Here is a 26,454-nt window from a genome sequence, read left to right as displayed (position 1 = left end):
GACAGCGATATGCTTGAAATATAAGAACTTGCACTGAACTAGGCACTGGAGAAGGCTGAAAATCTCACTGATATTTTTGTGGAGGGAGGGGGGATGTTACAGCAGGCAGGCTACAGAGAAAATTCACGTGGTGGAACAGGGCTGGCTTCCTTTAATTATTTTTAATTATGTATTTTAGTTTGCTTGATGTTGTCACTTCCAGCCATTACATCACTTCCAGTGGGTCCCTGACAGATTGTCATTCTAAAAAGTGGGTCCCAGTGTTAAAAGTTTGAGAACCACTGCCTTAACTCAAAACAGGCCAATGAGACATCCTGGGGGGGTGACGGGGTGACACCCTAGTGACCAAAATTCTGGAAATCATTGCTTTTAGGAATAATGCCATCATGTTATATACCATTTGATGCAGAATTTCATCTGTTGCTTGTGGGAAAATATTCACTGCATTTATTTTCTGGCCATTATTATTAATTTCATGTCATGACTATTACTATCTCTCAGTCTCACCTACCTCACAAGGTTGTTGTGAGGACAAAATAAGGGGAGGAACCATGTACACTACTCTGAGCAGAGGAATGGTGGTAAAAAAATGTGAATGAATGAACGAATGAATGAATGGTGTCATACGGGGTGACAAAAATTTATGGGCCTGGGTGTCAAATGACCTAGCTACAACACTGGTTTAAAGCACTATATGTTACATTTGTTTCCACATGTAAAGAGCGTCTGCCCCTTCACCATAGTCTGGGTAACCATGAAGGGCTTCAGTATCTGAAAACAAGCGAGGCAGCACCAAGGAATGTTATTAGGGCAAGGATTTTAAACAAGCAGGAAGCCGTGGTGCATTTGGTGGAGCCATCTATAACTCGAGTCCTCAAGGGCTTCAGAGCTCGGTCCCATTGGGTCAGGATTGCACTTCTGGCTTTCTTCCACTTTCCAGGTCCATTCAGGCGGTACTGGTAAGAAGTGCAGGGGCCAAAGACAACTTCTAAGGCTAACTTGGTGTCTGACAGGAAGAGCAATGGTATGTTGGGCTTAACTCCAATACAAGCAGCAATTTCATCCATGTAGGAAACAAAACTTGTCCTTGCTCTGTCATTCTCAATGGGAATACCCCTTCAGCAGAAAAGAAATGAGAAGAGTGTCAATATTCCAAGCAAATCCAATGAATACAATTGCTTGTTTTGCAGTTCCGCCTAGATGACAACAGGTAGATACAGATGCTACTCTTTCCCTCTTAAATGCCTGGCGAACAGGCATGGCTAGGGAGCACACATCTCCACTCCACTTCTGCACCATTGCCTAATTATATGTGTGCGTGTGTGAACTGCCCCTTGGTGTGTGATTTAATACTACTGTAGTATTTAAACAGCATGTTGAGGACCCTCTACTATTAGGCATGGGAATATGGATCACCAATTGAGGTTAGGGATAGGTTTGCACCCGCACACATTAAGAGTGTCATCTGAAACAGATCAGTGTGTTCCACAAATCCAGAATCTGAAGCACAATGATGATGGTACCCCAAGTTATAGATGGCTGCATGGTGGTTTTGCACAGGTACACTATTCCTGTGTAGTGGTGCTTTGGCACAGGTAGTGCTGGGTGGGCAAGAGCCAGATGTCATAAGCTAGGTATATTTCAACTTCCATACAGATCTCTGAAACTGAACTATTACATATGTAAGGGACTTACTGTAGCATATAGTAATTCTGTACCCAAGAACTTCAATTGTAATCTTTCTCTCTGACTGAGGGGTAGCAATTTGCCCATAGCCATGCAATGAATTTCATGGCTGAGTGGTGATCTGAACCTGTTTCTCATCCAGCCTCAATCCTGTTCTTCAAGATTGATTGTTGTCTCAAAAGTAGTGATCTACCTTTTTTATGGCTGTGAACAGTCACTCTCTCTATATATGACGTCATTCCACTGGCAATTGTTCCTGGTGTTTCATGCCTTATGGAATCATTCTAGCCAATCAGGGATTGTATATGGATGTGATGATGCTACAATGCAATCTAGTCAATCAACTATCTGATGTTGTAAACATTTGAAAGAGCAATATAACTATATACCGGTCAAATGAGATGCAAGGCTTCTGCTTGTTGAATGTTAAATTTGGGCTGGGAGTATCTGAGTAAACAACTTAATTAGATTGACTTTTGCCAGCCACTGACTGGAGGTAACTATGTACAGATGAGTAGTTTCTGTGGCAGTATTTTAAAGCCCCATTTATCAAGCACAAAGCTCAAACTACCGAAGAAGATGTCAAGAGCAGGTTTGAACCAAAAAATAATGGGATTTTCTATGACCCTCAGACAAGTCGGGGGTTAAACTTAAAGGGGTGTCTGACTAATTTTGTCCAATTTTACCCGAGGCCAGATCCTGAAAAATAACCTAACAGTAATTGTTACCTAAGAACTGTACAGTCTCTAATTTATTAAAAACATAGTAAGTATTAAAAACACAGTATACATACATAGTATGTATACATGTACATACATGTATACATAGCATAGCAAAAACAGTATTAAAAACAGTCTCTAATTTTTTAAAAACAATGATCTATCTTAGATCATAAGCTACATTTTTATTCACTAACTTTTAAAATTGTATTCTTCACAATCTTTTTGTAAACACAATCTTTTTATAAATCTTTTTGTATCAGAGTAAGGCCACAATCCCATCCACACTTTCCTGGAAGTAAGCACCACTGACTTTAAAGGGACTTACTTCTGAGTAGAAAATCCTAGGCTAGGGCTCTAAGTGCACTATAAACAGCATACCAATCCTCATTTAAGGTGCCTGGTGTGTTAAGCCAGGGGCTCTGCATACAACACACAACGTATAACACATGACTGAGAATGTGCAATTCAATTCACAGCAGAGAGACAAGCAACAAGGAATTACTCACAAAGTACAGCTGCACGTAGCTGCAATCCGATTTACTCAGAAGTAGACCCTCTGCAGGAGGGCAGGCAGTAGCACCTCCTCCAGGCCTCATGTGGGATTCCTGGCTGCTGCGCCTCCTGCCTGCACCTGCCCCATCGTGCCTGGAGCTGGAGGAGCCCCGGAGGAGGTAGGGCATGCAACACATTTGTGACCCTCCCCAGCTGGCGCAATACACTTGCACCAGCCCAGCACAACCTTAGGATTGCGCTCTAAGCTACACATCATGTGTACTCACAAGTAAGCAAATGTACATTGGCTCCTATTGAAGGCCAGACAAAGACCACAAGAATGGTCTTGATCTGATGAACATGAAGCTCCTCAAAAGCTCCAGAAGGCAGTCCCCCCACTTCCCCCACCATAGTACAGTAAAAAGGATATTAACAGGCTTGAGCTGGCAAGGTGAAACTTTTTTGAAAATGTTTTCTTTCCCAAAAGACAGGGGAATGGGTTCAACTTTTTATAGGAAAATAAGAATGCAGGAGTGAGCCCCTAAAGGTCAAGATAAGTATACATGCATTAATTATATAAGCCATACAAAGCACACCTCGATTTGAGCGCAAGGCTGATTCCCAGGAAGACTGAGGACAGGGAGCAGATTTTTCAGGCTGGTGCTCCAACGTTGAAACCATTTGATTCTCAGTCAAGTCCAAACAAAAAACATGCAGGATTTAAAACCGATTTTGTCCCAAATCACACTGAACTGGTTTAAATACAAGTGGAGCATCATTACTTGCGAAGGTTCCGTTTCTGGAACCCACACGAATGCCAATTTTCGTGTGGAACCAAGTCACACGAAATTTGGGCTTCACCCAGCTCCAAACACAACCGGAGCCTTCCTCTGGTTGTGTCCAGAGCTGTTCTGAGGCCCGTGGAGGCTGTGTGCAGCCTCCACGGGCCTCAAAATGTGCTCCGGAGGTCCTAGAAGGGCACGTTTTTGGTTTTCGGGCCTGTGTTACTTTCCTGTGGCTCAGGACTAAAGGTCAAATGAGTCACTCAGAAACTTAGAATTCTCAACCCTGTTTTTCTCTTGTAGTACTAATGCACAGGAGAGCATTTGAAGGAGAGACTCAGAAGAAGGGCTTAACATGTACAAGTACACCAACTGGGCTAGTTTCACCCCACCTTGCAGGTCTCCAAAAACATAAACGAGAGCCAAAGTGCTAATTAGCAGTGGATGAAACTGCCTACCATGAAGTCTCATATTACTATCACAAGCTCTGCACCCCAGATCACTGCTGATCATGAAGTGAAATTCAACTTATCAATAGATTTGGACGGTAGTAGTAAGGGACTTCAGCAAGGACCATAGTTTTAATAAGATTTAGTTTTAATAGTTTTAATAGTTTAAAGCAGTGTTTCTCAAACTGTGGGTTGGGACCCACTAGGTGGGTCATAAGCCAATTTCAGGTGGGTCTCCATTCATTTAAATATTTTATTTTTAATATATTAGACTTGATGCTACCATGGCATGCAACTGCATTTGGGGAAAAGTTACAGATCTGTACTTTTAACTGGCTACTATGGATATGCTTTTAACAATGATAGTAAATGGGACTTACTCCTAGGTAAGTCTGGGTAGGATTGCAGCCTAGGATTGTTAAAAATTTTCTGGTTTGATGATGTAATTTCTGCTGATGACATCACTTCTGGTGGGTTCTGACAGATTCTCATTCTAAAAAGTGGGTCCCAGTGCTAAAAGTGTGAGAACCACTGGTTTAAACTGTTTTAGTTTAATAGTTTTATTAGCTTTAGTTTTAATAGTTTTAATCCGTTTTAATAAGGGGAAAGGATAACTTCAGATGAGAATCTTCACCCTCCCCATCTTTTCTACCTCAAGCCCAGAGATTGCTGCCATGCAGAGATGCAAGAGTGGGCAATCTCAACAATACCACAGAACTCAATCCCCTCCTGCCATGTACACTCTTCTGAAGATGCTGAACGTAAGACCCTGGATCCATTCCCAGCCAATCTGAAACAAGCAAGTTATGGCAGGAACTTATGGCAGAGAGAAACCACACAAAAGTCACTCAAAAGCCAGAGAAGCCACTCATTCCCCCACTTCCACATTGTTACCTGTAGAGAACTTCCCTGCCTTTCAATTCAAAGTTCTTAATGGACCCAAACTAGATCAGGGAGAGCCAGCCTGAGACCTCCTGGCCCCTGAAGTAGCATTCAGACTGTCATCTCCTCCCTTTACCCCATACGCATCAACCTCCTCATTTTCTGTACCTCCTCCTCCTTCTACTTCCTAGTTCAAAAAGCAAGAGGAAAATGAAAGGGAAGAGGAAATGCATAGTGTCTCCCATAGTGTCTCTAGCCTACCACTCTTCTTTCTGCTTCCTCTTCCACTCAGTGGCATAGCTAGCCACTCTGGAGCCTGGGGCAAAGTTCACAATGATGCCCCCCTGACATCACACCCGGAAGTGACATCATTTCTGGGTGTATCTACCCCCACCCCACACATTTTTTAAAAAATAGAAAGAGCAGCAGAAGGCCACTGACCGCAATCCGTCACTGCCCAGTCCCCCGGTGCCAGCCAAGGTGCAAGGAGGTGGCCACAGTTCAATTTTGCCTACCTGTCTCCTGTCTCCAGAGAAAAAAAGCTGCACTTTTGGCCGCTTTTTTCCTCTAAAGCAGGGGTCTCCAAACTTTTTGGCCAGAGGGCCGCATCAAATATCTGGCATGGTGTTGAGGGCTGGAAAAAAATTTAAATATAAAATTTAAATAAATAAGAGATGGGACTTAGAAGAGTGAATAAATGAATGAATTGGCTCATTCATTCAAGCTCTCTGGCCCTCAAAACACTCTCCAGACACAAACAGAGCACAACTCTGGTCATGTTCAGTTGAGTGGACCAGAGGCTTTCAGGGGGCAAGAGCCTGGCTGTGGGCTGGATAGAGGCTTGCTGTGGGCCGCATCTGGCCCCTGGGCCAGAGTCTGGAGACCCCCTGCTCTAGAGATTGGAGGCAGCGGTGGCAGCGAAATTCGTCTGTGGCCGCCACCCCCAAGCTGAGGAGCAAGATGGCGGTGAGTGACCACAGACCAATTTCACCTCTGCTTCCTCCTTCAATCTCCATGGTGATCATGCGCGGCAGGGTGGCACAGGGTGTGCCAGGCTGCCCCTCTGAAAGAGTGGAGCCTGAGGCAATTGCCTCCGCCCCTCCCCTTAGCAATGCCATTGCTTCCACTCTATTTCCTTATTCTTTTTTCAAATCCAGGGAGTGGAAAGAAGGGACAGACAAAGGCAGACACATCAACCTGCCACCTCAGGCAATGCCTCAGCCACACAGACAGGCTGGCTGTGAGATCAGGTACCCAAGAATCTGGGCAAGAGTTCTAGGCCCCATGAGGTTAGAAAGGTATATCCTAAGGCTAATGCCCCAGAATATATTGTTTCATTTGAACAGGCCTTTGATGCATGAGGAGAACAACTGTCTGGTCTCTTAAGCTCTAGGTGATCTGGCTAAGAAAGTTTACAATCTTCGTAAAGAGCTCATGAACCTGCTGAAAACCCCTTAGTATATGTCCCCATGATTCTGGTCTCCAGGGCAGTCATCTGCAAAGACGAGAACAAACCGTTAACTCAGATGACAAAAAGAACTAGCTAATCTTTCACAAATACCACAAAGCATCTTCTCTTACTACCTGAGCCTCTTCAGTATTTCCAGAGTTTCCATCTGGTAACACAAGAAATTCCTCCAAGAGAGTCCTCACCTCACACAAAGTCCTCATACGCTTGGCATAGTCTCTACCAGTCAGAGGCCACAATCCTAACCAATTTTCCAGCACTGACATAAGGGCAATGCAACTCCTAAGTAAGGGAACAAACATTGCCTTACCTTGAGGAGGTCTCTGTGACTGCCCCCCAACTGCAGGATGCAGCACATGCCCCACTGGCACAGCTATGCCAGTGCTGGAAAGTTGGTTAGGATTGCGCCCTAAGTTCCATAAAATTTTCAGTCTGGGCTATGGCTTCTGACCAAACAAGTTTCCAGCTTGACTTCCACTCCCTCCATTTTCAGGTCCCACTCCCTGGAGTGACTCATTATAGTCTTTAACATAAGAAAATAGGTAGCATTTCATACTGTTTGAGAAGATCCTTCTTCCTTTTAGCAATATCACTTATCTGTTTGTTCACTGGAGGGAGTTTACTTGACCCTGAGAAGAAAGAAAAAAATATGAACTGCTGTACTTCAACCAACATCATCTTAATACAACTACCACTTTGATTTCTGTTCTCCAAAGGCAATGTTCCTGATCACATAGACAAAGTCTTCCATGGATACAACATCATTGATGAACACGTGAGGATCAGGGAAAAGGGTCTCCTCCCCATATATATGCATAGAATATGCAATGATAAGTCTAGGCCTATTATATCCGCATAAAGTTTTTCAAAAAGCATTAATAGTATATGAAAAGTTTAGGAAAATGTGTTTGTAAAATATCAAAATTGGAAATCAAAACCAAGGGTCAGAAATGCAAAATAAACTTCTGTTTCCAAGTTTGCCTTCTTACCATTAAATACTCTTGTAACCCAGCGAGCCTGAAGTTCCACTGCTGGTAGAGTTGATCCAGCTATAGCTATAGTTCCAATGATAGCTAGTGTGGGCTTCTCCAAGTGCGGAGGGAAAACCTGCTTATAAAGGTTCATGTGGCTTTTGCAGACGCTATGGAGAGATTCATCCAAAAAGGGAAATGAGGTCTTGTAGCCTGTAGCAAAGATGACCACGTCTACATTCTCTTCTACTGTTTCATCTTCAAAGATGACAGAGGTCTCAGTAAATGCCTTCACATTTGGCTTTACCACAACATCGCCACAGAGGATGTAGCTGGGTAGCTCATCGTTCACAATGAAAGGTTTCCATGAACTATTAAATAGAGCAAAAAGGAAAATGATATTAGCACTCATCTGTTCCCACACATTTACCTACACAACAAGTCTGTGTGGTAGGTTAAGCTGAGAGAAACAGCAGGCAGTGAAGGGGCGGGGAGGTGTGTAATGGCGAGAAGATGGGTGGGATTGGTGGCGCAGGCACATGCTGTATCCTATTCTCTGGGCCTTTTCTACCGACATGAGACTTCTGAGACTTGCACCAGCAGTTTAGCTGGCATGGATTGTAGTAGACCTGTTGCTGCAGCTGGGGCTTTTCCCTTAGCTGGGGGAGACCTCCATCCTACTACTTGTCAGAGCTGGATACAGTGTGGGCTGCATGTTGCATTGGCACTGGTTAGGATTAGGCTGCCCCTCTCCTTAGCCCTACTTCACTGCTTTAGGGTGCAGTTCTGCCCTTGACTTGGGCCTTGCGCCTCATCAGGAGGAAGCTGGGCTGGTGCTCCAAGAAGCACCGGCCTACAGAGGCTGATGGAAGCCTCCACGCCGGCTTCCAGTCCCTTGCGTCGGTTTGGATGTGCCGACGCAAGGACAAAAGGTAGGCGGGGGGAGCTGAAGGCAGGCTGTGCAAGTTCGAGGAGACCCATAGGCGCCAGTGGCCCTTACCTAGAGGTAAGGGGAAATGTTTCCCCTTGCCTCTGGCTGAGCTGCTTATGGCACAATCCTGCACTGGATACAGCACAAGCCTCTTGGCTTGTCTGTTCCAGCGCAGGATAGGATTGCACCCTTAAACACTATACCACACTTTCCCCATAAACCTTCCTTCATATTAGCTGAGGTTTAGCATTGCAGCCACCACTGTCTCCTCCACGGAAGAGGCACATAGCAGGAGGATGACATTTCAAAAAGGGAGAAATAGGGTGGGTTGAAGGACTCCTGGTACAGGCTCCTTATTTACCCATAATACTTTCTCAGGATGTATGAGAACCTCTCTTTTTTGTTAGTTGCTAATGATACATTCTGTTTACTGAGAGAAAATTCTCTTTGTCCAACCATTGTCAGGCTTCCCTGCCCCAACAAATGTAACATTTTTAAGAAGAAAAATACCTTTGAACAGGAATTAAGCCATAGTTTTCATGGTTAAACCACTGACGAAACTTCTTTGCCAGTATCCTATTTATGAAGCATGCTGGAAGAATCCTTTCAATGAACCTCGAAAAGCGAGTCGTAAAGATCATGTCCAAAGGCCAGCCTGCATCCGAAATGCGGCTCAGAACCCACGTTCCAGTTCTGGTACTGAGAAAGACCTAAAGAGAATTCAAGGCCAAGGAGAATATTCTGAAGGATAGCCAGTTGTTCAGCAGCTGCTTTGAGCACCCATGACAGCTGAACTAGCATAGTTGGTAAGGTTGCAACCCTATACACACTTTCCTGGGAGAAAGTTTCACTGAATTCAATAAGACTTACTTCTCAGTAGACATGCAGACAGTGCAATCCTACGCATGCAAGTTCCACTGTTTTCAGTGGGGTTTGCTTCCATGTAAGTGTGCGTAGGAATGCAAGTTGAGGTATATATTAAGAAGCCTATAAATTAAGATTCAAATTACTTTCCAATCTCCCCTCTGCCATGGACTCTCATGTTCATGGACAGTCAAGTTCATGGACAGACATGGACAGACAGTTCATGGACAGTCAAGCCATTCTCTCCCAGCCTAATCACCCAGCCTAACCTCCCCTGTCTGCAATATGGGGATAATACTGCTTTACAGAGCTGTAAGGATAATTGAAACAATGTGTCTAAGGACCTGAATGCTCTAAAAGTGCTTTAGAAATTAGAATGATGCCTACTCTTCAGCTGGAATTGGTTCTCATTCAGATTGCAATTATTAAACCAAACACAAATACAGCATAACATGTTCATAGTTTGGATAACCAGGGACATGTTCTGGCACTCTGCTCTGGTTCCTGGCAGTTGCTGTCATAGTCCAGGTTTCAGATTTTTCTCTCCAGAGCAAGGTGATAGACAGAGCTGCAGATGAACTCAGAGGCTTGCTGATGGTAAGGATGCCAACCCATAGAAGCAGCTGCTTTATTCATTAGTGGAAGAAGGTACGGATGAAGGAAAGAGGATGAAACCATCTTTTCCATGGACCACCACATTGGGGAGGGTTTCATTAGTTCAGACATGCATGTTCAACCCTTGAGAAGTGCAGCTTCAGATGGTAACTACTGCATGTAAAAGAGCCATTGCACTCATATTATGCTAGTGCTTTACACTAATGTCAGATCATGTATATGTGCATGAATCATGGCTGACTAGAAGAAGTGTTGACTAGAGACAGAGGATAGCACTTTCCAGAATGTTGAAAGTGTACAATAGGGGCATTGTTGCCTGTTGTCAGCACATGCAGTTGGCTCTGTTCTCTGGCCAAACTGATCTTACAACTTTTGATAGTACTTCAAAAACTGATTGGACTTGAGGCAATAGAATGACAAAAGAAAATAGAGTTCATGGACAACAATGCTGGTATCATACCACCTCTGGAAAAAACCCTACCGTTCACCTTCAAGTCCATAATCAGCACAATCCACTATCTGCCTTGACTGCAGGAGCTGCTTAAGGGCCCAATCCTAACCAATTTTCCAATGCTGATGCTGCTGTGCTTATGGGGTATGTGCTGCTTTCTGTGTTGGGGAGGCAGTCTTGGAAGCCTCCTCAAGGTATGGGAACATTTGTGCTTCATTGTGGTTGTCCCGGTGCTGGAAAGCTGGATAGGATTGGGCCCTAAGGTGGCTAAGAGACAAAGCTATGACACAGGAATCTTGCCCCTGCAAGTATCAGGGCTCAGCATCAGCCCCTCATATTCAAAATAGTGCTAGTTGTTTGGATAATAATATTTACAACAACCGACAGGTGTGGTTGTAGGATTACAGCAAGATCATGGATGTGAAGCCCCACAGGAGTGTATTATTACTCCAAATCACAGTTTTGCATCTCAGGGTCAAGATGCAAATCAGCAATGCAGCCATTTGTACCTGAGCACCTGTACGACCAATCTCTACAGCAATGTCTCCTCCAGAATTCCCAGCACCCACCACAAGGACCTTTCCCCCTTCAAATGGTTTTGGATCTCTGTATTCCCAAGTGTGCAAGTAGCGACCTTGAAAGTTCTCAATTCCTGAAGAAAAAGAAGGGGATGCTTTACAAGACACAAGACATTTCCCATGAGACAATAACAAATTTCTTCTCCTTATTCCTACTATCTGTTTAACAGAACTTGCTCACTGGGTCCCAGTACTAAATTATTCCCACTTATGTTCATATACTTAGGCTGCAATCCTAACCACTTTCCTGAGAGTAAGCCCCATTGAACAAAATAGAACTTACTTCTGAGTAGACCTGGTTAGAATTGCGCCCTTCGTTTTATCACACATTCAAACAAGGGTACAGCAAGCACAAGTGGGGGGAGGACAAGGAGTGCCACAGCAAACTTTGTCTTTGACCTACATGTGCTCACTAAGCTGTCTGTGGAATCAGAGGTGTAACACACGTTACATTGTGACATTGTCTCACGTGACATTGTGATGTCACTTCTGGGTTCTCCCTGGAGGAGGAAGTGTTCACTGCAGCAGCTTTGCACCCCTGTTCCTTCTCCTGTGGAGGTTCCCCTTTTGAAGGAGAAGAATGGGGGGCGCAAAGCTGCCAGCACCTCCTCCGAAATGAAGGTGGAGCCTGAGGGTAGTCATCTGTCCCCCCTTGGCATAGTGCCTGGGGCAGGTGCCCATCATGCTCCACCTTTGTTACGCCTCTGTGTGCGATTCCCTACACAGTACAAATGAACTGTGTAAAGGTTGCATACTCGTAAGAACCATACAGTCTTGTTAACGTGTGTTGATAGGATGTGTGCTGCATCCTGCAGTTGGGGGGCACTCATGGAGACCTCCTCGAAGTAAGATAATACTTGTTTCCTTACTTAGGAGCTGCATTGCCCTTATGTCAGTGCTTGAAAGTGGGTTAGTATTGCGCCCTAAATCTACTCAGTTATAAATTGGAACATGGTTCACCATTTTGTGGATGTTCATGGCAGGTATCACATTTTAGTACCTGGGACAGAACACCGAACTGACCGTGCAAGAGTGGGATAGAGCAGAGGTCCCCCAAACTGGTGGATCACAACCCGCCAGGGGAACTGGAATCCGCAGAACCAGAAATCAGCAGCAGTGCTTTCACCATCACACTGCTGCCAGGCAGGGAAGTATTTTTTAAAAAAAAACTTATCTGGGGTTGTTATGGCTGTCTGGAAGGTCTGGGGAACCTGCAGCCCTCCCTGAGGTTTGGAAATTATGTAAAAAGGAAAAAAATCTCACTCCCGGTTTTCATTCCAAAACAGGAAGTGGTTTTTTTTTCTTTTTCCAACATTTTCAAGCCTTGGGGAGGACTGCAGAGGGGGCTGCACACTCCCCAGACACTCCCCGCCAGATGCAAGGGAGGGCACCAGGCTGCAGGTCTCTTGTTGTCTTGGGTGCTCCCTGGGCATTTGGTGGGCCACTGTGAGATACAGACAGTTGGACTAGATGGGCCTATGGCCTGATCCAGTGGGGCTGTTCTTATGTTCCACAGAGCCATAGCAACCCCCAGGTAATTTCCCTGCCTGGCAACAGTGTGATCGTGGTGATAGTTTTGCTCCCCCCCACCCATTCAAAGACTTACAGCAGAGGTTCCAAAAATGTGGGTCACAACCCACCATTGGGAATAAAACCTGGGCCATTCCCCCTTAAGGGGGTGTCCTGCAGCCTCCCAGGCGGTCCTGGAGACTTGCAGCATCCTTCATAGCTCTCCACGCGGTTGCTCCATTTTGATATCGGAGCTCACTTTGTGCAAACTGGAAGTGAGCTCCGAGATCAGAATGGAGCTTTGTTGCAGCCTCGTGGTTGGTTGTGGAGGCAGCTGCAAACCTCCAGGGGACCCAGTCCTGGGAGGCTGCAGGACACCCCCAGGTATGTAGGGATGTCTGAAGGTCCCCACAGTGCCACGATTCCTGTGGTGCTGTTGGGACTACACCCCTTTTCCCACCCCACCCCTGCAAGTACTCACAGCGGTCCCAGCATCCGAGTAGGACTTTGGGAACCGCTGACTTACAGGGTTTACTTACTTACAACCATTCAAGGAGCTGGCACATTAGAATGTGTATGGAATGCCGCCTCAGGTGCCAGGAGGGCCAGCTCTGGGCCTGAATGATGCTCAGTATCAGTCCTCTAAGGAAGCACTTCACCTTGCCTCTGGTGTCAACAGGCACAACAGTGGCAACCTATCTGCCAGTGTTTAAGCTGGAGCCTCCAAACTCTGGCCAGATCCAGTGGACCAGATCCAGTGTGCCTGAAGATTGTGTTCAGGTGCAGTGCAGCAGTGTTGGAGCCTTACCATACCAGTGCAAAGCAACCGGGACCTTGCAGAGCTTTGTACTGGGCAGTCATTTCTTCCAGGAAACTGGGAAGTGGAACTCCCAGGACAATTGGCAGTGGAAGAGGCTTCCTGGCACAAAGCTCTGCAAAGTCATGATGTGAAAATGGGTCGCTTCGCACTGAAACAATAAGGCTCTGGCACTGCCATAGTGCGCGCAGACGCAATCATTGGGGACACTACAAGTTATGACTGCTGGTTTAAGCTAAAAATAGTACAGCACATCGCATCAGATGAAGGACCTGGATTTTCCATAATGTTTTAGTACATGTTTCTTCCACACATTCTCTGAAGTGGAGGACAATCAGCCTAAGCTCTGTATGGTTTCGTATAACGAGTTCTGAACTTACCAGGAAAATAATCTAGTGGTAAATTGAGCTCAGCATAATGGCCACTGCAAACCATAATAGCATCAAAGGCAACTGATGTCCGCTGTCCATTAGTCTCAGTTACAACCAGCCATTGTCCAGTGGCTGTGAAATCTGGTTGTTTTCTGACACTGCATACTGTGGTCTAGTATAAAAGAAAAGAATACAATGCAAGCCACATGATTATAGAGTCAAACATCATATTATATCCCAGCATCTTGCTGTGGTATTCTGTTGTTGGGATATGCAAGGCTTAAACAATAGGAGTCAGTTCGGATGATATTGCCTGACCAACTTATCCATTCTGCTTAAAATCAAGGAAGCACACATATGCCCTTTTCCCTGCACCATCATTGGCATCCTTCAGTCTCGGAAGACTATGGTATCACGCTCTGAATGGTGGTTCTGGAACAGTGTCCTCTCCAGTGCGCGAAGCCTGGGTAAAGTAGATATGGAGGATAGACTGTTTCCCATGCAGCAAATCCCCCCTCTCCACATCGCTGAAATGGTCCAATGGAAAGGCAGAAGCCAATACGGTTGGTTCCAGCGGCGTCGCAGAAGTTGCCAGAATGTGACTGTGTTCAGCCATGAACTGCCTCAGGGACTCCAGCTCCGGATTTTGCCTCGAGGTTGACTCCTGAAGCTTTTTCCATAACTGGATGCAGCCACAAGGCAGTGGAGGTTTGGGATCAGAGTTTTCCTTCTCTCAGATGAGCTGCCTTCCCAGGCTGACGAGTCCCATCTACCCGGTTGTTGATTAGTTGCCTCTTACGACAAGTACAGCCAAACTAAGGGCCTATTCTTATCCCCCAGCCCCCAGGGGGCTGCTACCAGCTACCAGCACATTATTATTATTATTATTTCCCTACTACCAGCACATTATTCTATCATTCTATTCAATCATGGGCTGGTGGTTTGCATGTTGTGCTCCTCACAGGAGCATATGCAGGGGAGACTTGTGTGTGTATATTCCTTCTTGCATGATTACATAGCCAGTTGTTTAAACTGTATTAGAAGTTTGGAGTTCCCCAGTCAACCCTGCCAAACAGTGTGAATATAGTTGAACAAAATAATAAATGGCATTCAGGAGAATACTGCCTGGCAATGTTTAACTTTCATGTTTTGTGGCCTCTGGGCAAAATAACTGCTGTTGTCCCTTGTCTACCCCAATCACTACTACTACTCATTGTAGGGCTGAACTGGCAGTCCTAGAGCTGACCTCTCCCACAATAACATTATACAAGTAAACAAATAGTGGAAATGTTGGTTTTTAGTGTCATTTGTGAGAATGGAAATGAATATAGTCCTTCAAGCAATGTGCTATTCATGTGGGATTCACTGCAGGATGTTTGCTGGCTAACATAGCTGGGAGTAAACCTCCATCAAAGATAGACCTATCAACTGTGATTAGCCACGACAAATATGAAACCTCCACTATGTGTCTGAGTACTAGAGACAGGAAGCGGTACTAGAGACAGGTGCCTTCACACCTTGCTAATGCTTAGTGACATCTCAGTGGCCACTACTGAAAACAGGATGCTGGCCTAGATGGATCCCAGGTCTGATCCAGCAAGACTCTTTCATATATGTTTAGCATTGAAGTGTATAGTACAGTGACAACCTTTAGAGACCGAGTGCCCAAACTGCAACCCAAAACCCACTAATTTATCACAAAGTGCCAACACGGCAATTTAACCTGAATATTGAAGTTTTAGTATAGAAAAAAACAACTCATACATTAACATCTTTTACCCACTATTACTTGTAACCCTTAATGAACTTTTCCTCTAGAAATTTGTCCAACCCCTTCTTAAAGGCATTTAGGCAAGTTGTCATCACTGCTTCCTGTGGCAAAGAGTTCCACAGACTAATTACATTCTGGGTAAAGAACTATTGTCAGGGAGGGGGTGGCTGCAAGACCTTGCCACTGCTCATTTTCTCAAACAAGAAAATATTTTTTTTTAAAAGCCCCACCCACACAAGTGAGCTCTAAGCCTGCAATCTCAGTCACTCTTTCCTAGGAGTAAGCCTCATTGACTCTAATGGGACTTACTTCTGAGTAGACATGCACAGAGCAGACTCCAAGGCTGCAATCCCAGGCACCCTTTCCTGGGAATAAACCTCATCCACTGTAATGGGGTTTACTACTGAGTAGACATGCACAGGAGTAGCTCCAAGGCTGCAATCCCAGGCACTCTTTCCTGGGAGTAAGCCTCATCCACTGTAATGGGGCTTACTTCCAGGAAGACATGCAGGATGTCTCCTCTGCTGTGGAGGAAAAGCCTCTCCTGGCACTGAGTGGGGAGCTGCTCAGGGAAAGGCGGGCTGCAAGACAATGGCTGAGGCGGAGGGAGGCTCAGGATTGGCTGGCGATCTGCCAGTGAAGGGCCCTGAGCCATTCCAACTGAAAAAGCCAGGAGCCTGCTGGATGCTGATTGGCTGAGCCTGCTGGAGAGTGGGGAAGGGAAAAACAGGGACCTTAAGCCTGCAGAGCGGGCAAAATTGAAAAGGGAAACCAATGCGGGGCAGGTGGGGGTGAAGGGAGAGGAGGGCAGTGAGCTCAGGGGGTGGAGGGAAGCAGCCCGCCCTCCCTCCCAACACAGCCTGTCCCAATGAGGCTCTGAAAAAGCCTCCGTTTTCTTTAAGTGACATGCAGCTTCAACGTCCCTCCCCAGGCTGCCTGGCTCAGCGCTGTGTGCCCACAGAGATGGCGCTGCGTGCCCCATCAGGTACACGTGCCATAGGTTCGCCAACACTGGTATAGTACTTTAAGGCTGAAATCCTATGCACACACGTTTTTGGGAGCAAGCCCACTGAACACAATGGGGCTTACTTCTAAGTCAGCATGCATAGACTTGTACTGTAAGTGCCTAACATCAGAACGGAAAACAGGAAGCAATACATTTTGCTGTGTGCAAATTCTACTGTGGAGCATTTCCCTGTCCTGTTTCTTGCAAAATATTTACCTTAATTTAATTTTAAAACATTAATTGTTTAAACACTAATAATTAAAACATTTTCCCCTCACCTTAAAGCGTATGTAGTCTAGAAGGTGGAATTTTTCAGCATACATCCTGAGGTAGTCCAGGAGTTTTGAATGGCGCAGGTAGTTGGGGAAATCCGCTGGGAATGGGAAGTCACTGAAGCAGCTCATTTCCTTTGAGGTGTTGCTTATCACAGACCTGTAAACGGTGGCCCTTCCTTCTTCAGGAGTTTCCTGTGCAGTGGTAGCAGATGAGCAAGTAGGACCCTAGATTCTGAGAGCAGGTGCATTAACACTGCAACATCTATGCTACACTGCAAGAGGTATCACTAGGGTTTACATCACCCAGTGCATTCTGCCACCCTCATGATGGACCTCCTCCCATACCAGACCATACAGAATAAATTACAATATCATACACACAACCTAAATGCAGTAGCATCACTAGGGTTGGTGTAACCTAGAGATGTGAAGGCCCTGAAAAAAACCAGAAAAATTCAGAAAAAAACAGTTTCTTTTCCGTTTTTTCTCCCTGAAGCCGATGTTTGCAATTGTTGTGTGCTGGAGATGCATTCCCCTCTACAATGGTGGTGTGTCCCATGCCTGCCCCTAGAGGGTGTTGCATCTCCATTGCTCCCTGGGCCCTTGTAAGAAGCTTCTGGCAAAGGATCCAATTGCTGCCAGTTTCAGCAGATATCCTTGTAGTGTAACCCCATTTATTTATTTACCTATTTAAATATATAACGGTACAGGTCACTGAACACATTAGTAACCAACAAAAAACCTGTGGCCAACTTGATGTCACTGGCATAACTGAGTAAAATTCTAGTATTAGCTCTGATTGAGGGAAATAAGAGTTTACTTATAACAACACCTTAGTGGTTCCATGCTGTGTCATGACAACACCTCATTGGCTCACAGAACAATCAGTCTCATTGGTTAGTTCTGAGTCAAGAAAATTCACTTTTTGTTACATAAGGCAGTTGTGTTTTCCTTTTCTGGTTATTTGTCCATAACTTTTGACAGAATATAGATGTTTCACCGTGGGTTGTTTCATTGCATTCTGCATGAAATTCTGCATCAGATGATATATAACATGATGGTACTATTTGAAAGTACCAAGTCCTAACCCCCTGCACCTCCTAGCAATGCCACTGCTACATTGGATCAAATTTCAAAGCACCTCTCAAAGGACATTAAGGGCCCAATCCTCTCTCTTTCCTGCACCAATGCAGTGAAGCCCCAAGGTAAGGGAACAAATGTTCCCTTAACTTAAGGAGGCTTCCATGACTGCCCACCACCACCACAGAATGCAGTGAATGCCCCATGGGCACAGCTGCATCAGTGCTGGAAAGTTGGGTGGGATGGGCTTATGGCCTGATCCAGTGGGGCTGTTCTTACGTTTGCTAGTGGGAAAAATCCTTTCAGGGAAATGCTTCTGTGTGCTCGAACAAGAACCTGCCTGGATCAGCCCAGCCGCTCTTCCCATGTCTAGCGGGCTGTGCTGGATTCTCCTATTAGACCTGAAGCCTACCAGGAACTTTAGCTAGTACCATTGGCACTAATAATGTCTAGCCCAGGTTATATATTGTGTTAGAAAGAGTGATTTTGCCTTGCTAATAGTCTGTCATGTGTCACCTCAATGTGGTGTAGGGGTGGCAATGTAGACAAGGACTCATCCCTTGAAGCGGCTAACAACACAAACGGCTACGCAGTTCAGTATTGCACTAGCTTGCTAGTGTGTGAACGGGCAGCTTCTGGATAGCCCCAACAAGGCACTCCAGGAGTAACCAGGCCATCCCAATCTGCTTGAACACTCACAAAGAAGAAGATAATGCGGCAGTCCCTTACCTGGCAGGCCACTTCCACTGTGCCCAGAGCCATCCTAACTGAGGAGGAGGAAAAGGATCTACAGGCACCACTGGACCCCCACACAACCAACATGGACAAATGCCTACACATCTGTACGTACAACTGCCAAACACTGGTTTCAGACGCTTCTCCACCAGGCTAGAACGGGGTGCCCAAACCCCGGCCCGGGGACCACTTGTGGCCCTCGGTGGCTCCCAATCAGGCCCTCGGGGAGCCCCCAGTCTCCAATGAGCCTCTGGCCCTCCAGAGACTTGCTGGAGCCCATGCTGGCCCGACACAACTGCTCTCAGCATGAAGATGACTGTTCAACCTCTCACCTGAGCTGTGGGACTAGGGCTCCCTCCACTACTTGTTTCACGTCTGTAATGCAGCAGTGGCAGTGAAGGAAAGGCTGACCTTGCTTTGTGCAAGCCCTTTTATATGCCTTGAGCTACTGCAAGACCTTCATTCATTCATATAAGTTCCATCTCTAATAAATTCTTATGTAAATTTATTCAAATTTTAAATGTAAATTAATTCTTCTTTTCCTAGCCCCCAACACAGCGTCAGAGAGATGGTGTGGCCCTCCTGCCAAAATGTTTGGACACCCCTGGGCTAGAAGAATAAAATACAATGTTGTTTGCCTGCAAGAAACCATCAAGAAGAAGTTCTATTACAAGTACATCTGTGGAGACTTCAATGCCATCATAGGCAATGGAACCCATGGCAACTGGAGACTGGGCCGACAAGGAAATGGAACAAGGAATGACAACGGCTTCTGTTTGTTAGTCCTGATGGCCTCATGCAACCTGTTCCACAGTAACTCGCTTTTTGAAAAGCCAGAACATCGAATATGGACCTGGGAAAGCCCTACTGGATCTACCCATTCGGAGCTAGACCAGATCCTGACCAACTGCAGATGGAGTCTCCTGAATACTACCATTCTGCCTTCCTTTGACTGTGGATCCGATCACCGGCTCCTTCATGCCGAGAACCGCCTCAATGTCTGCTTCTTCAAACTTGACACCGTCAAGCTCCAATCTGCCACCCTCAATACAGCTAGACAGTTTTAGAACTGGCAATCAACAACTATCCATGGAAGATGATCAAGGACTCCACAAGATACTACTACCCAAGCTGGCCAAGGGACTCACCCACTGTGCAGAGAAAGTCATGAAGAACTTAGAATTAGAAGAAGGATGGCTGAATGCAAAAGCCAAGGAACTTCTGAAGCGTTGAGGAGAAACCAGAAGAGATCCAGCAGTCACACACTTGCAGAAGACCATCATCAACAAGGCCTGTCATGCTGCTGTTAAAGAATCCATTGCTGAGTATCGAAAGAAGAAACTCCTCTCAACTCTCAGTAAGGTAGTCTGAAACGCTGTCAAAGAGATCTTACCGACCAACGACTCGTTACCACCTGCCTGAAGGACAGCACCAGAAGGCTGAGAAATGCAAGAGCAGACATAGAATGCATCGCGGCGTACTTCTACACAGAACTATACTGATCCACTACACCTGTCCCAAGGTGTCCCCCTCCAACGGACGAGAAGTCACCGTCCATCCTCACCTGTGAAGTCGAGAAAGCCATTCAGTTGTTGAAGAAGGGAACAGCCGGAATTGACCCGTCATACATTAACATCATAGAACAATGCAACACCAGGACATCAACAACCATCCAATTGTTTGACCGCAATCTGCACATCCCCATTGAAAAAGGAGTCCGACAGGGCAACACCATCTCCCCAAAGCTCTTCAACTCAACCCTTTAGTATGCCATGAGCCAACTTGATTGGGACCATAAGGGTCTGCTGATCAATGGAAAGAAGCTCTCAAACCTATGGTTCACAGATGACATCGTGCTTATCAGCAACAATACAACAGCGATGAACGAGATGCTGAGCGAGCTGAATAAAGTAGGCAAAGCTATCGACTTGGAGATGAATATGAAGAAAACCCAGATGATGACCAACCAACGGTGCAACAACGGCAATGTGCAACTCTGTGGTACCACCCTGGATAAAGTTAACAGCTATATCTACTTGGGACGTGAAGTGAACATGACCAATGACCTAACGATTAAGATCAAGAGACAAAGGAAAGCTGCGTGGGCTGCCATGGGATCAATCTGCGAAGTCACCAGCCATATCCAGGATTCACAGCTGAGAGCCCACCTGTTCGACTCTATAGTACTTCTGGCTTTTTGCTATGCCACGGAAACATGGGCAGATAACAAGACCATAGTTACAGCCATGTGAACCACCCACCAGGCACTTGAAAAATGTCTCCTTGGGACAAACCACTGAAAGCAAAGCCAACATGGTCTCAGAAATCAAGACCTCCAGCAAGAATTTAAGATCCACGATCCGCTCAAGTACATGGCTTCCGCAAAGCACAGATGGGCAGAACATGTCAATGGAACACCAGACGACCAATGGAACACCAGAATCACGCACTGGATCCTGTACCATGTCAAAAGAACCCCCGGCTACTCGCTGGTCAGATACCTTTTTCAGGTCATTTAAACAAGAGGGACTGCAGCACTGTACAACAGTCGCACTAGATCAAAAAACATGGAGCGAGTGTGGGCCACATTGGAAAGATTGCCAATGAAAATGGACCATCAATGTATCAGTGTATGTAATCGTCTGTAGCCACAAAAATGCTAAAAATGCAAATTGAGCAAACACTGCAATGGAGAGTGTGTCTAAGTAAGAGTGACTGCATATATTTTTACAAAAGGCCAAAACGTTCAACAGCAGAGGTAAAAGGGAAAGTGGCATCCTGAGAAATGGAGGAACTATTATAAGACAGACAATGGGTGGGAGGAAAGGTGGGCAAGCAAGGACTTGTATATAGACATAAAACTGGCAAAGGCTACAAAGCCAAACTGTATCCCATCTATGTCAAAGTTCATGTTTTGAGTCATGTCCTTCCTTGAGACTGAGAGCCTGAGAGATTTGAGGCTGAGAGAAACAACAGGATGGGTGTTCAGAGATGAGGTGACCACTGGTGTCGCTAGGGCGGTGCGGGGGGTGCGGGCCGCACCAGGTGACGCGTCCTGGGGGGGTGATGTGCTAACTTCATGACTTTAGGAGCTACCACGTCATGCCATACAACGTTGGATGCAGAATGGCCAGCGGAGTGCAATGCAAGAAACAGAATCGAAATAGCTCCTTTCGTTCAAAGGTTATGGCCAAAAAACAAAAAGGAAAAAATGCATGGAGCCTTATGGAAAGTGAAAGTGAGCCGGATCGCGTGTTTACTCGCGATTAGGCGTATTTGCCATAGTCTGTTGGAAAGGGCAGGCCGCGAGGAATCCAACGACACCCGAATGGTCCCGATCCAATCAATGCAGCCTCCAAAAAACACCTGAGAAGGTTCCATCCCTCCTAGCGGCCAGTCTGAGTCTGAGCCCAAAGGAAGCCATGTGGCTGCATTTACTCACAAGTAGTCCATCGGAAAGGGCAGCTGAGAGGACTAAAAGGAGGTCAGAATGGTCCTTATCCAATGAATGCAGCCCCCAACTACATAAAAGGGAGAAAGAGCTCCCTCCCTCCCTCCCAGCTGCAGTCTATGGAGCCCTATGGAAAGCCAAGCAGCCTCACATCATGTTTCCTCATGAGTAGGTAGACATGCCTTGGCTGGTGGTCAGGCCAGGCAAAGGGGAATGTGAGGACACCAGAAAGGTCCTGATCCAATGGAGCTGGAGATGCTTCAGAAGGCAGCCTTCCCCCCCCCCCCGCCGCTCCCCCCCCCCACTAAAAAGGACAAAAAAGAGGCTTGAGCTGGTAAGGGAAAAGTTTTCTATTTTGCACTTGCAAAGCCAGGTGGGTCTTTATCTTGATGTGCCTGAAATAGAAGAACTTTAAACTGGGCACTGGGAGGGCTGGAAATCTCACTGATTCTTTTTTGGGGGGTGTTATTGCAGGCAGACTACAGAGTAAGCTCCATTGACCACTATGGGACTTACTTCTGAGCAGACATGCACAGGCTTGAGCTCACAGGCTGCAATCCTACCCACACTTTCCTGAGAGTAAGCCCCATTGACCACTATGGGACTTACTTCAGAGTAGACATGCATAGGCTTGAGCTTACAGGCTGCAATCCTACCCACACTTTCCTGAGAATAAGCCCCATTGACCACAATAGGACTTACTTCAGAGTAGATTCACTTGGTGGAACAGGACTGGCTCCCCCTTATTTAATCATTTCTTTTCTTTTAATTTAATTATTTATAATTATTTGTTTTAATTTGCTTGATGGTGTCACTTCTGGGCATGACATCACTTCCAATGGGTCCTGGACAGATTGTCATTCTAAAAAGTGGGTCCCAGTGCTAAAAGTTTGAGAACTGCTGCAATAAGTTCTTAGTAAGTTGACACGTGTGTGTCAACTCTACAAGTTTGTGTGTGAGACTCTACAAGTTTTCAAAATCACTAAAGTCAGAGTTTGGAGGAATAATCCCATCATGTTATATATCAATCAAAGCCTAATTTCATGCAGAATGCAATGAAACAAACCACATTGAAATATCTGTGTTCTAACAAAAGGTACAGCCAAAATACTAGTGGGGGCAGGGCCATGGTACATCACCATGCCCACCACCTGGGGCGTTGCCCCACCCATTGCATGGGGTGATGCACAGGCCTCCCGCACTGGGTGACGCAAATCCTAGTGATGCCACTGATGAGGTTCATATATGGAAGGCAAAGTATGTACAAAGTACAAGTGGACTTTCTGTTTTGTTTTTTTTCTTGCAGGTCATGCCCAGCTTCTCCCTAACCTTCCACCCTAACTTTTATAAGTATTTTATAGATAGTTATAGGCAGTGCATTTTTTGTAAATGCAGGGGTGGTAGGAACTCACTACTTGTTAATCTTTTATTTAGTTAATTTATTTATTTTAAGCCATTTTTTATTGGAGAAATAAAATATTTTTTATGTGCTTCCCCCCTAAAGATGAACTTCTGAGTAGACATGCATAGGATTGGGCTGTCAATCTCCACATCCCCTTCCCTACTTTTTCTACACATGGGGAAAAATACTGTACAGGTGTACATGTAGTATGTAGTGTGGCACTACTTCGAGGAGAGGAAGCAGTGAATGGATTCTGGAAAATGGCTTACATGAATTCCATGTAGTAAAATTACTCTAAGCAACTGTGGGAGTAAGAACAAAAAAGGAATTCTTACATGAGAGGGGTTCCTTAGGTGCTCATAGAAACAGCTACCTTTGCAAACAAGCAATTAAATATGGTTTAATTCAGGTATCAGAATACTCTGTGTCTTTGGGAAGGCGCTTGGCATGCAATTGTATGTTCTCTGCTGCCCTGAGCAGCTGCTGTGCATTGCTGGAGAGGAGCTACAAACGCTGGCTGGCGGAGGGCATGCTTGTGGGGGAAGGATGAGGAGGATCTCTGGCAAGACTGGACAGCATGTTGTACACATGTAGAATCCCTTTTCACCTGCCCTTAGCAGGTGAAAACGGGTGCAGATATATATCTCTGCCAGGATTAAGAGCCCAATCCTAGGTATGTCTACTCTGAAGTAAGTCTCGTTCTAGTCAATGGAGCTTACTCCCAGGAAAGTGCCTAGGATTGCAGCCTAAGAGCCCAATCCTATGCATGTCTACTCAGAAATCCACTTTAGTGAATGGGGCTTACTGTGGATAGTTTGGCAGCCTTAGAGTCCAATCCTGTGCCTGTCTACTCAGAAGTCAGTCCCATTAGAGTCAATGGGGCTTCCTCCCAGGAAAGTATGGAGAGGACTGCAGCCTCAGAGCCAAAGCCTATGGCTGTCTACTCAGAAGTCAGTCCCATTAGAGGCAGTGGGGCTTCCTCCCTGGAAAGTGTGGACAGGACTGCAGCCCCAGAGCCCCTCCTCTGCCTGTCTCCTCAGAAGTCAGTCCCATTAGAGGCAGTGGGGCTTCCTCCCAGGAAAGTGTGGACAGGACTGCAGCCTCAGAGCCCCTCCTCTGCCTGTCTCCTCAGAAGTCAGTTCCATTAGAGTCAACGGGGCTCACTGCGCCCTCCCACTTGTCAGCCAGTGTTGCCTGGTGCAGGAGGAAGCCTGCCTAGGAAAGGATGGGGTGGGTGGAGAAGAGGAGCCCTATGGGGGGTTGTGCTGGGGGGACCCTTGTTCAGTGGCTGCGCTTTTGAGGGGAGGGAAGCAGGCAGGCTGGGAGGTGGAACTGAGCGAGGAACTGAGCTGATTGTTGCGGGGAAGCCCATCAAAAAGGTGCAGGAACACCGTTCTGGTGCATTCCATTACAGAAAAAAAGCCCTGGTTATAGGTAGTTATTCATGGTGAACTATCACACGGTGAATTGAACATGGATTTAGTAGTCTGGCTTGCCCCTTCCCCTGCGCTTTGGGGAAACTGTGTGTACATTTGTCACCCCTCTTTCTATATTAAGAAATAGCAGAATCAGTTTTTAACATGTTAAAAGATTATTTCAAGGAGGGAGGTGCATTAGTGATACCATGTTTCCCCAAAAATAAGACGTAGTGTGTTTTTTGAGAATTGCTGAAACAACAACAACAACAACAACAGGTATTTATATACCGCCTTTCTTGGTCTTTATTCAAGACTTTATTCAAGGCGGTTTACATAGGCAGGCTTCATTTAAATCCCTTATTAAATAGGGATTTTTACAATTTGAAAGAAGGTTCTTTCTTTCTTTCAAGAACCACTACATTCAGGTGTTTCATTCCGATCTGGCTTTACATTCTGGCCTCCATCCTCCCACACTCAGAGCAGATGGAATAGCTCGGCTTCAGCTTGTCAGGTGCTGGTGGCCTCGAACTGGTGACCTTGTGGATGTTATCTTCAGGCAGACAGAGGCTCTACCCTCTAGACCAGACCTCCTGCCCAATATAAGACCTGCCAAATATAAGACCTACCCCAAAAATAAGACCTAGTTGTGATCAGGGCCGCGGGGGGGGGGGGGGGGGGAGAAGGCAGGAGGGGTTCTCGGGTGGGGCGGGTGGACAACAGTGACCGGAATGCTGCATTCCCATGTGCGCCACCTAGAAAGCGCCTGCTATGCTGCCTTGAGGACGCTGAGGAGGAGCTGAGGCGGGAAGCAGCAAGCAAGGCAACCCCAGGCTCAGAGGTTCGCTACACCTTCCAGGGAGTAAGTCCCATTAACTATAAAGGAACAGACTTCTGAGTAGACAGGCAGGCAGGCAACCTCCCGGGTGCCGAGGGGATATTTTTGTAAGGTATATTTTTGTACATGAATGACTGTGGATTGTTGTACATAATAAAAAAGACCTACTCTGAAAATAAGACCGAGTGTGTTTTTTTTGAGCCAAAAAGAAAACAAGACAGTGACTTATTTTCAGGGAAACACGAAATCACTGGTTTCAGCCAATATGCACTGTGCACAGGGTGTTTCCCCAGTTTCCAGTAAAGAAGATAGTATACTCCTTTCAGGCATTCAAGCTTCTGTGGTCAAAGTGCATGCAGGGGGAGAGGGAAGTTTGTTCAGTTCTATGTGCATTTACTTGAAGGTTGGAATTGCACAACTGTATACACATATGGTTCTCTCCATACAGTTAAGAATCCTGCTTTTCATATTTCCTGATCAGATGGAGAGCCCTATGTGCATATCAGTTATATATGTAGGTTGTATTGCAACCTTCAAATGAATCTGCCTATGTTGGGAATGCTCCCCACAGTCTACACATATTAAATATCTAAAAGGGCATGAGCCCTTTTTGAAATGTGGATCCACAGTAGGTTCAGTACTCTTATGTACGTCTGAACACAGCCTCTGGCACTTTAAAGTGAGATCATTGGGCATAAGTGAAGTCAATAAAGTGTCCAATCATTTACTGTAATGTTTTAAGTTGAATTGATGTTACTCACCGTGAATTGCCAAACTCCCCCAATGCTTTCATTCTTCTCAAAGCAAGTGGGCTCCAGTCCTTCGTCCAGGCAGCATTTGATGGAGGCTAGTCCGCTCACACCTGCTCCAATGATTGCCACTCTTCGTACCAT

At 45.8% G+C, this 26,454-nt stretch overlaps 1 protein-coding gene across 3 annotated transcripts; it reads right to left on the bottom strand.

Moving 5' to 3' along the window:
- LOC136647502 (dimethylaniline monooxygenase [N-oxide-forming] 4-like) lies at positions 1-26,454 on the bottom strand. 3 transcript variants are annotated; one of them, XM_066623080.1, is made up of 9 exons: positions 26,323-26,454; positions 16,644-16,832; positions 13,598-13,760; positions 10,823-10,965; positions 8,894-9,093; positions 7,471-7,823; positions 7,038-7,110; positions 3,096-3,113; positions 1-1,092 (listed from the first exon to the last, which is right to left on the bottom strand). In XM_066623080.1, the coding sequence occupies exons 1-9, from the start codon at positions 26,452-26,454 to the stop codon at positions 765-767; spliced, it is 1,599 nt and encodes a 532-aa protein (XP_066479177.1). In that variant the 3' UTR covers positions 1-764. The 3 variants fall into 3 exon arrangements, with proteins under 3 accessions (XP_066479177.1, XP_066479176.1, XP_066479175.1); XM_066623079.1 differs by lacking the exon at positions 3,096-3,113 and adding an exon at positions 1,371-1,390 and having other exon boundaries at positions 1-1,090; XM_066623078.1 differs by lacking the exon at positions 3,096-3,113 and having other exon boundaries at positions 1-1,116.

The sequence above is a fragment of the Tiliqua scincoides genome, chromosome 4 (assembly GCF_035046505.1).
Source record: "Tiliqua scincoides isolate rTilSci1 chromosome 4, rTilSci1.hap2, whole genome shotgun sequence".
Taxonomy (NCBI): domain Eukaryota; kingdom Metazoa; phylum Chordata; class Lepidosauria; order Squamata; family Scincidae; genus Tiliqua; species Tiliqua scincoides.
This window is presented reverse-complemented; position numbering and strand designations above follow the sequence as displayed.

What these genes read in the sequence shown, in the direction of transcription:
- LOC136647502 (XM_066623078.1), bottom strand. Translation starts at nt 26,454, where the DNA reads ATGGTACGAAGAGTGGCAATCATTGGAGCAGGTGTGAGCGGACTAGCC. An exon ending in GGGGAGTTTGGCAATTCACG is followed by an intron (nt 16,833 to 26,322) that starts GTGAGTAACATC and finishes ACCACTGCACAG; the next exon opens with GAAACTCCTGAAGAAGGAAG. An exon ending in TAGACTACATACGCTTTAAG is followed by an intron (nt 13,761 to 16,643) that starts GTGAGGGGAAAA and finishes CTTTTATACTAG; the next exon opens with ACCACAGTATGCAGTGTCAG.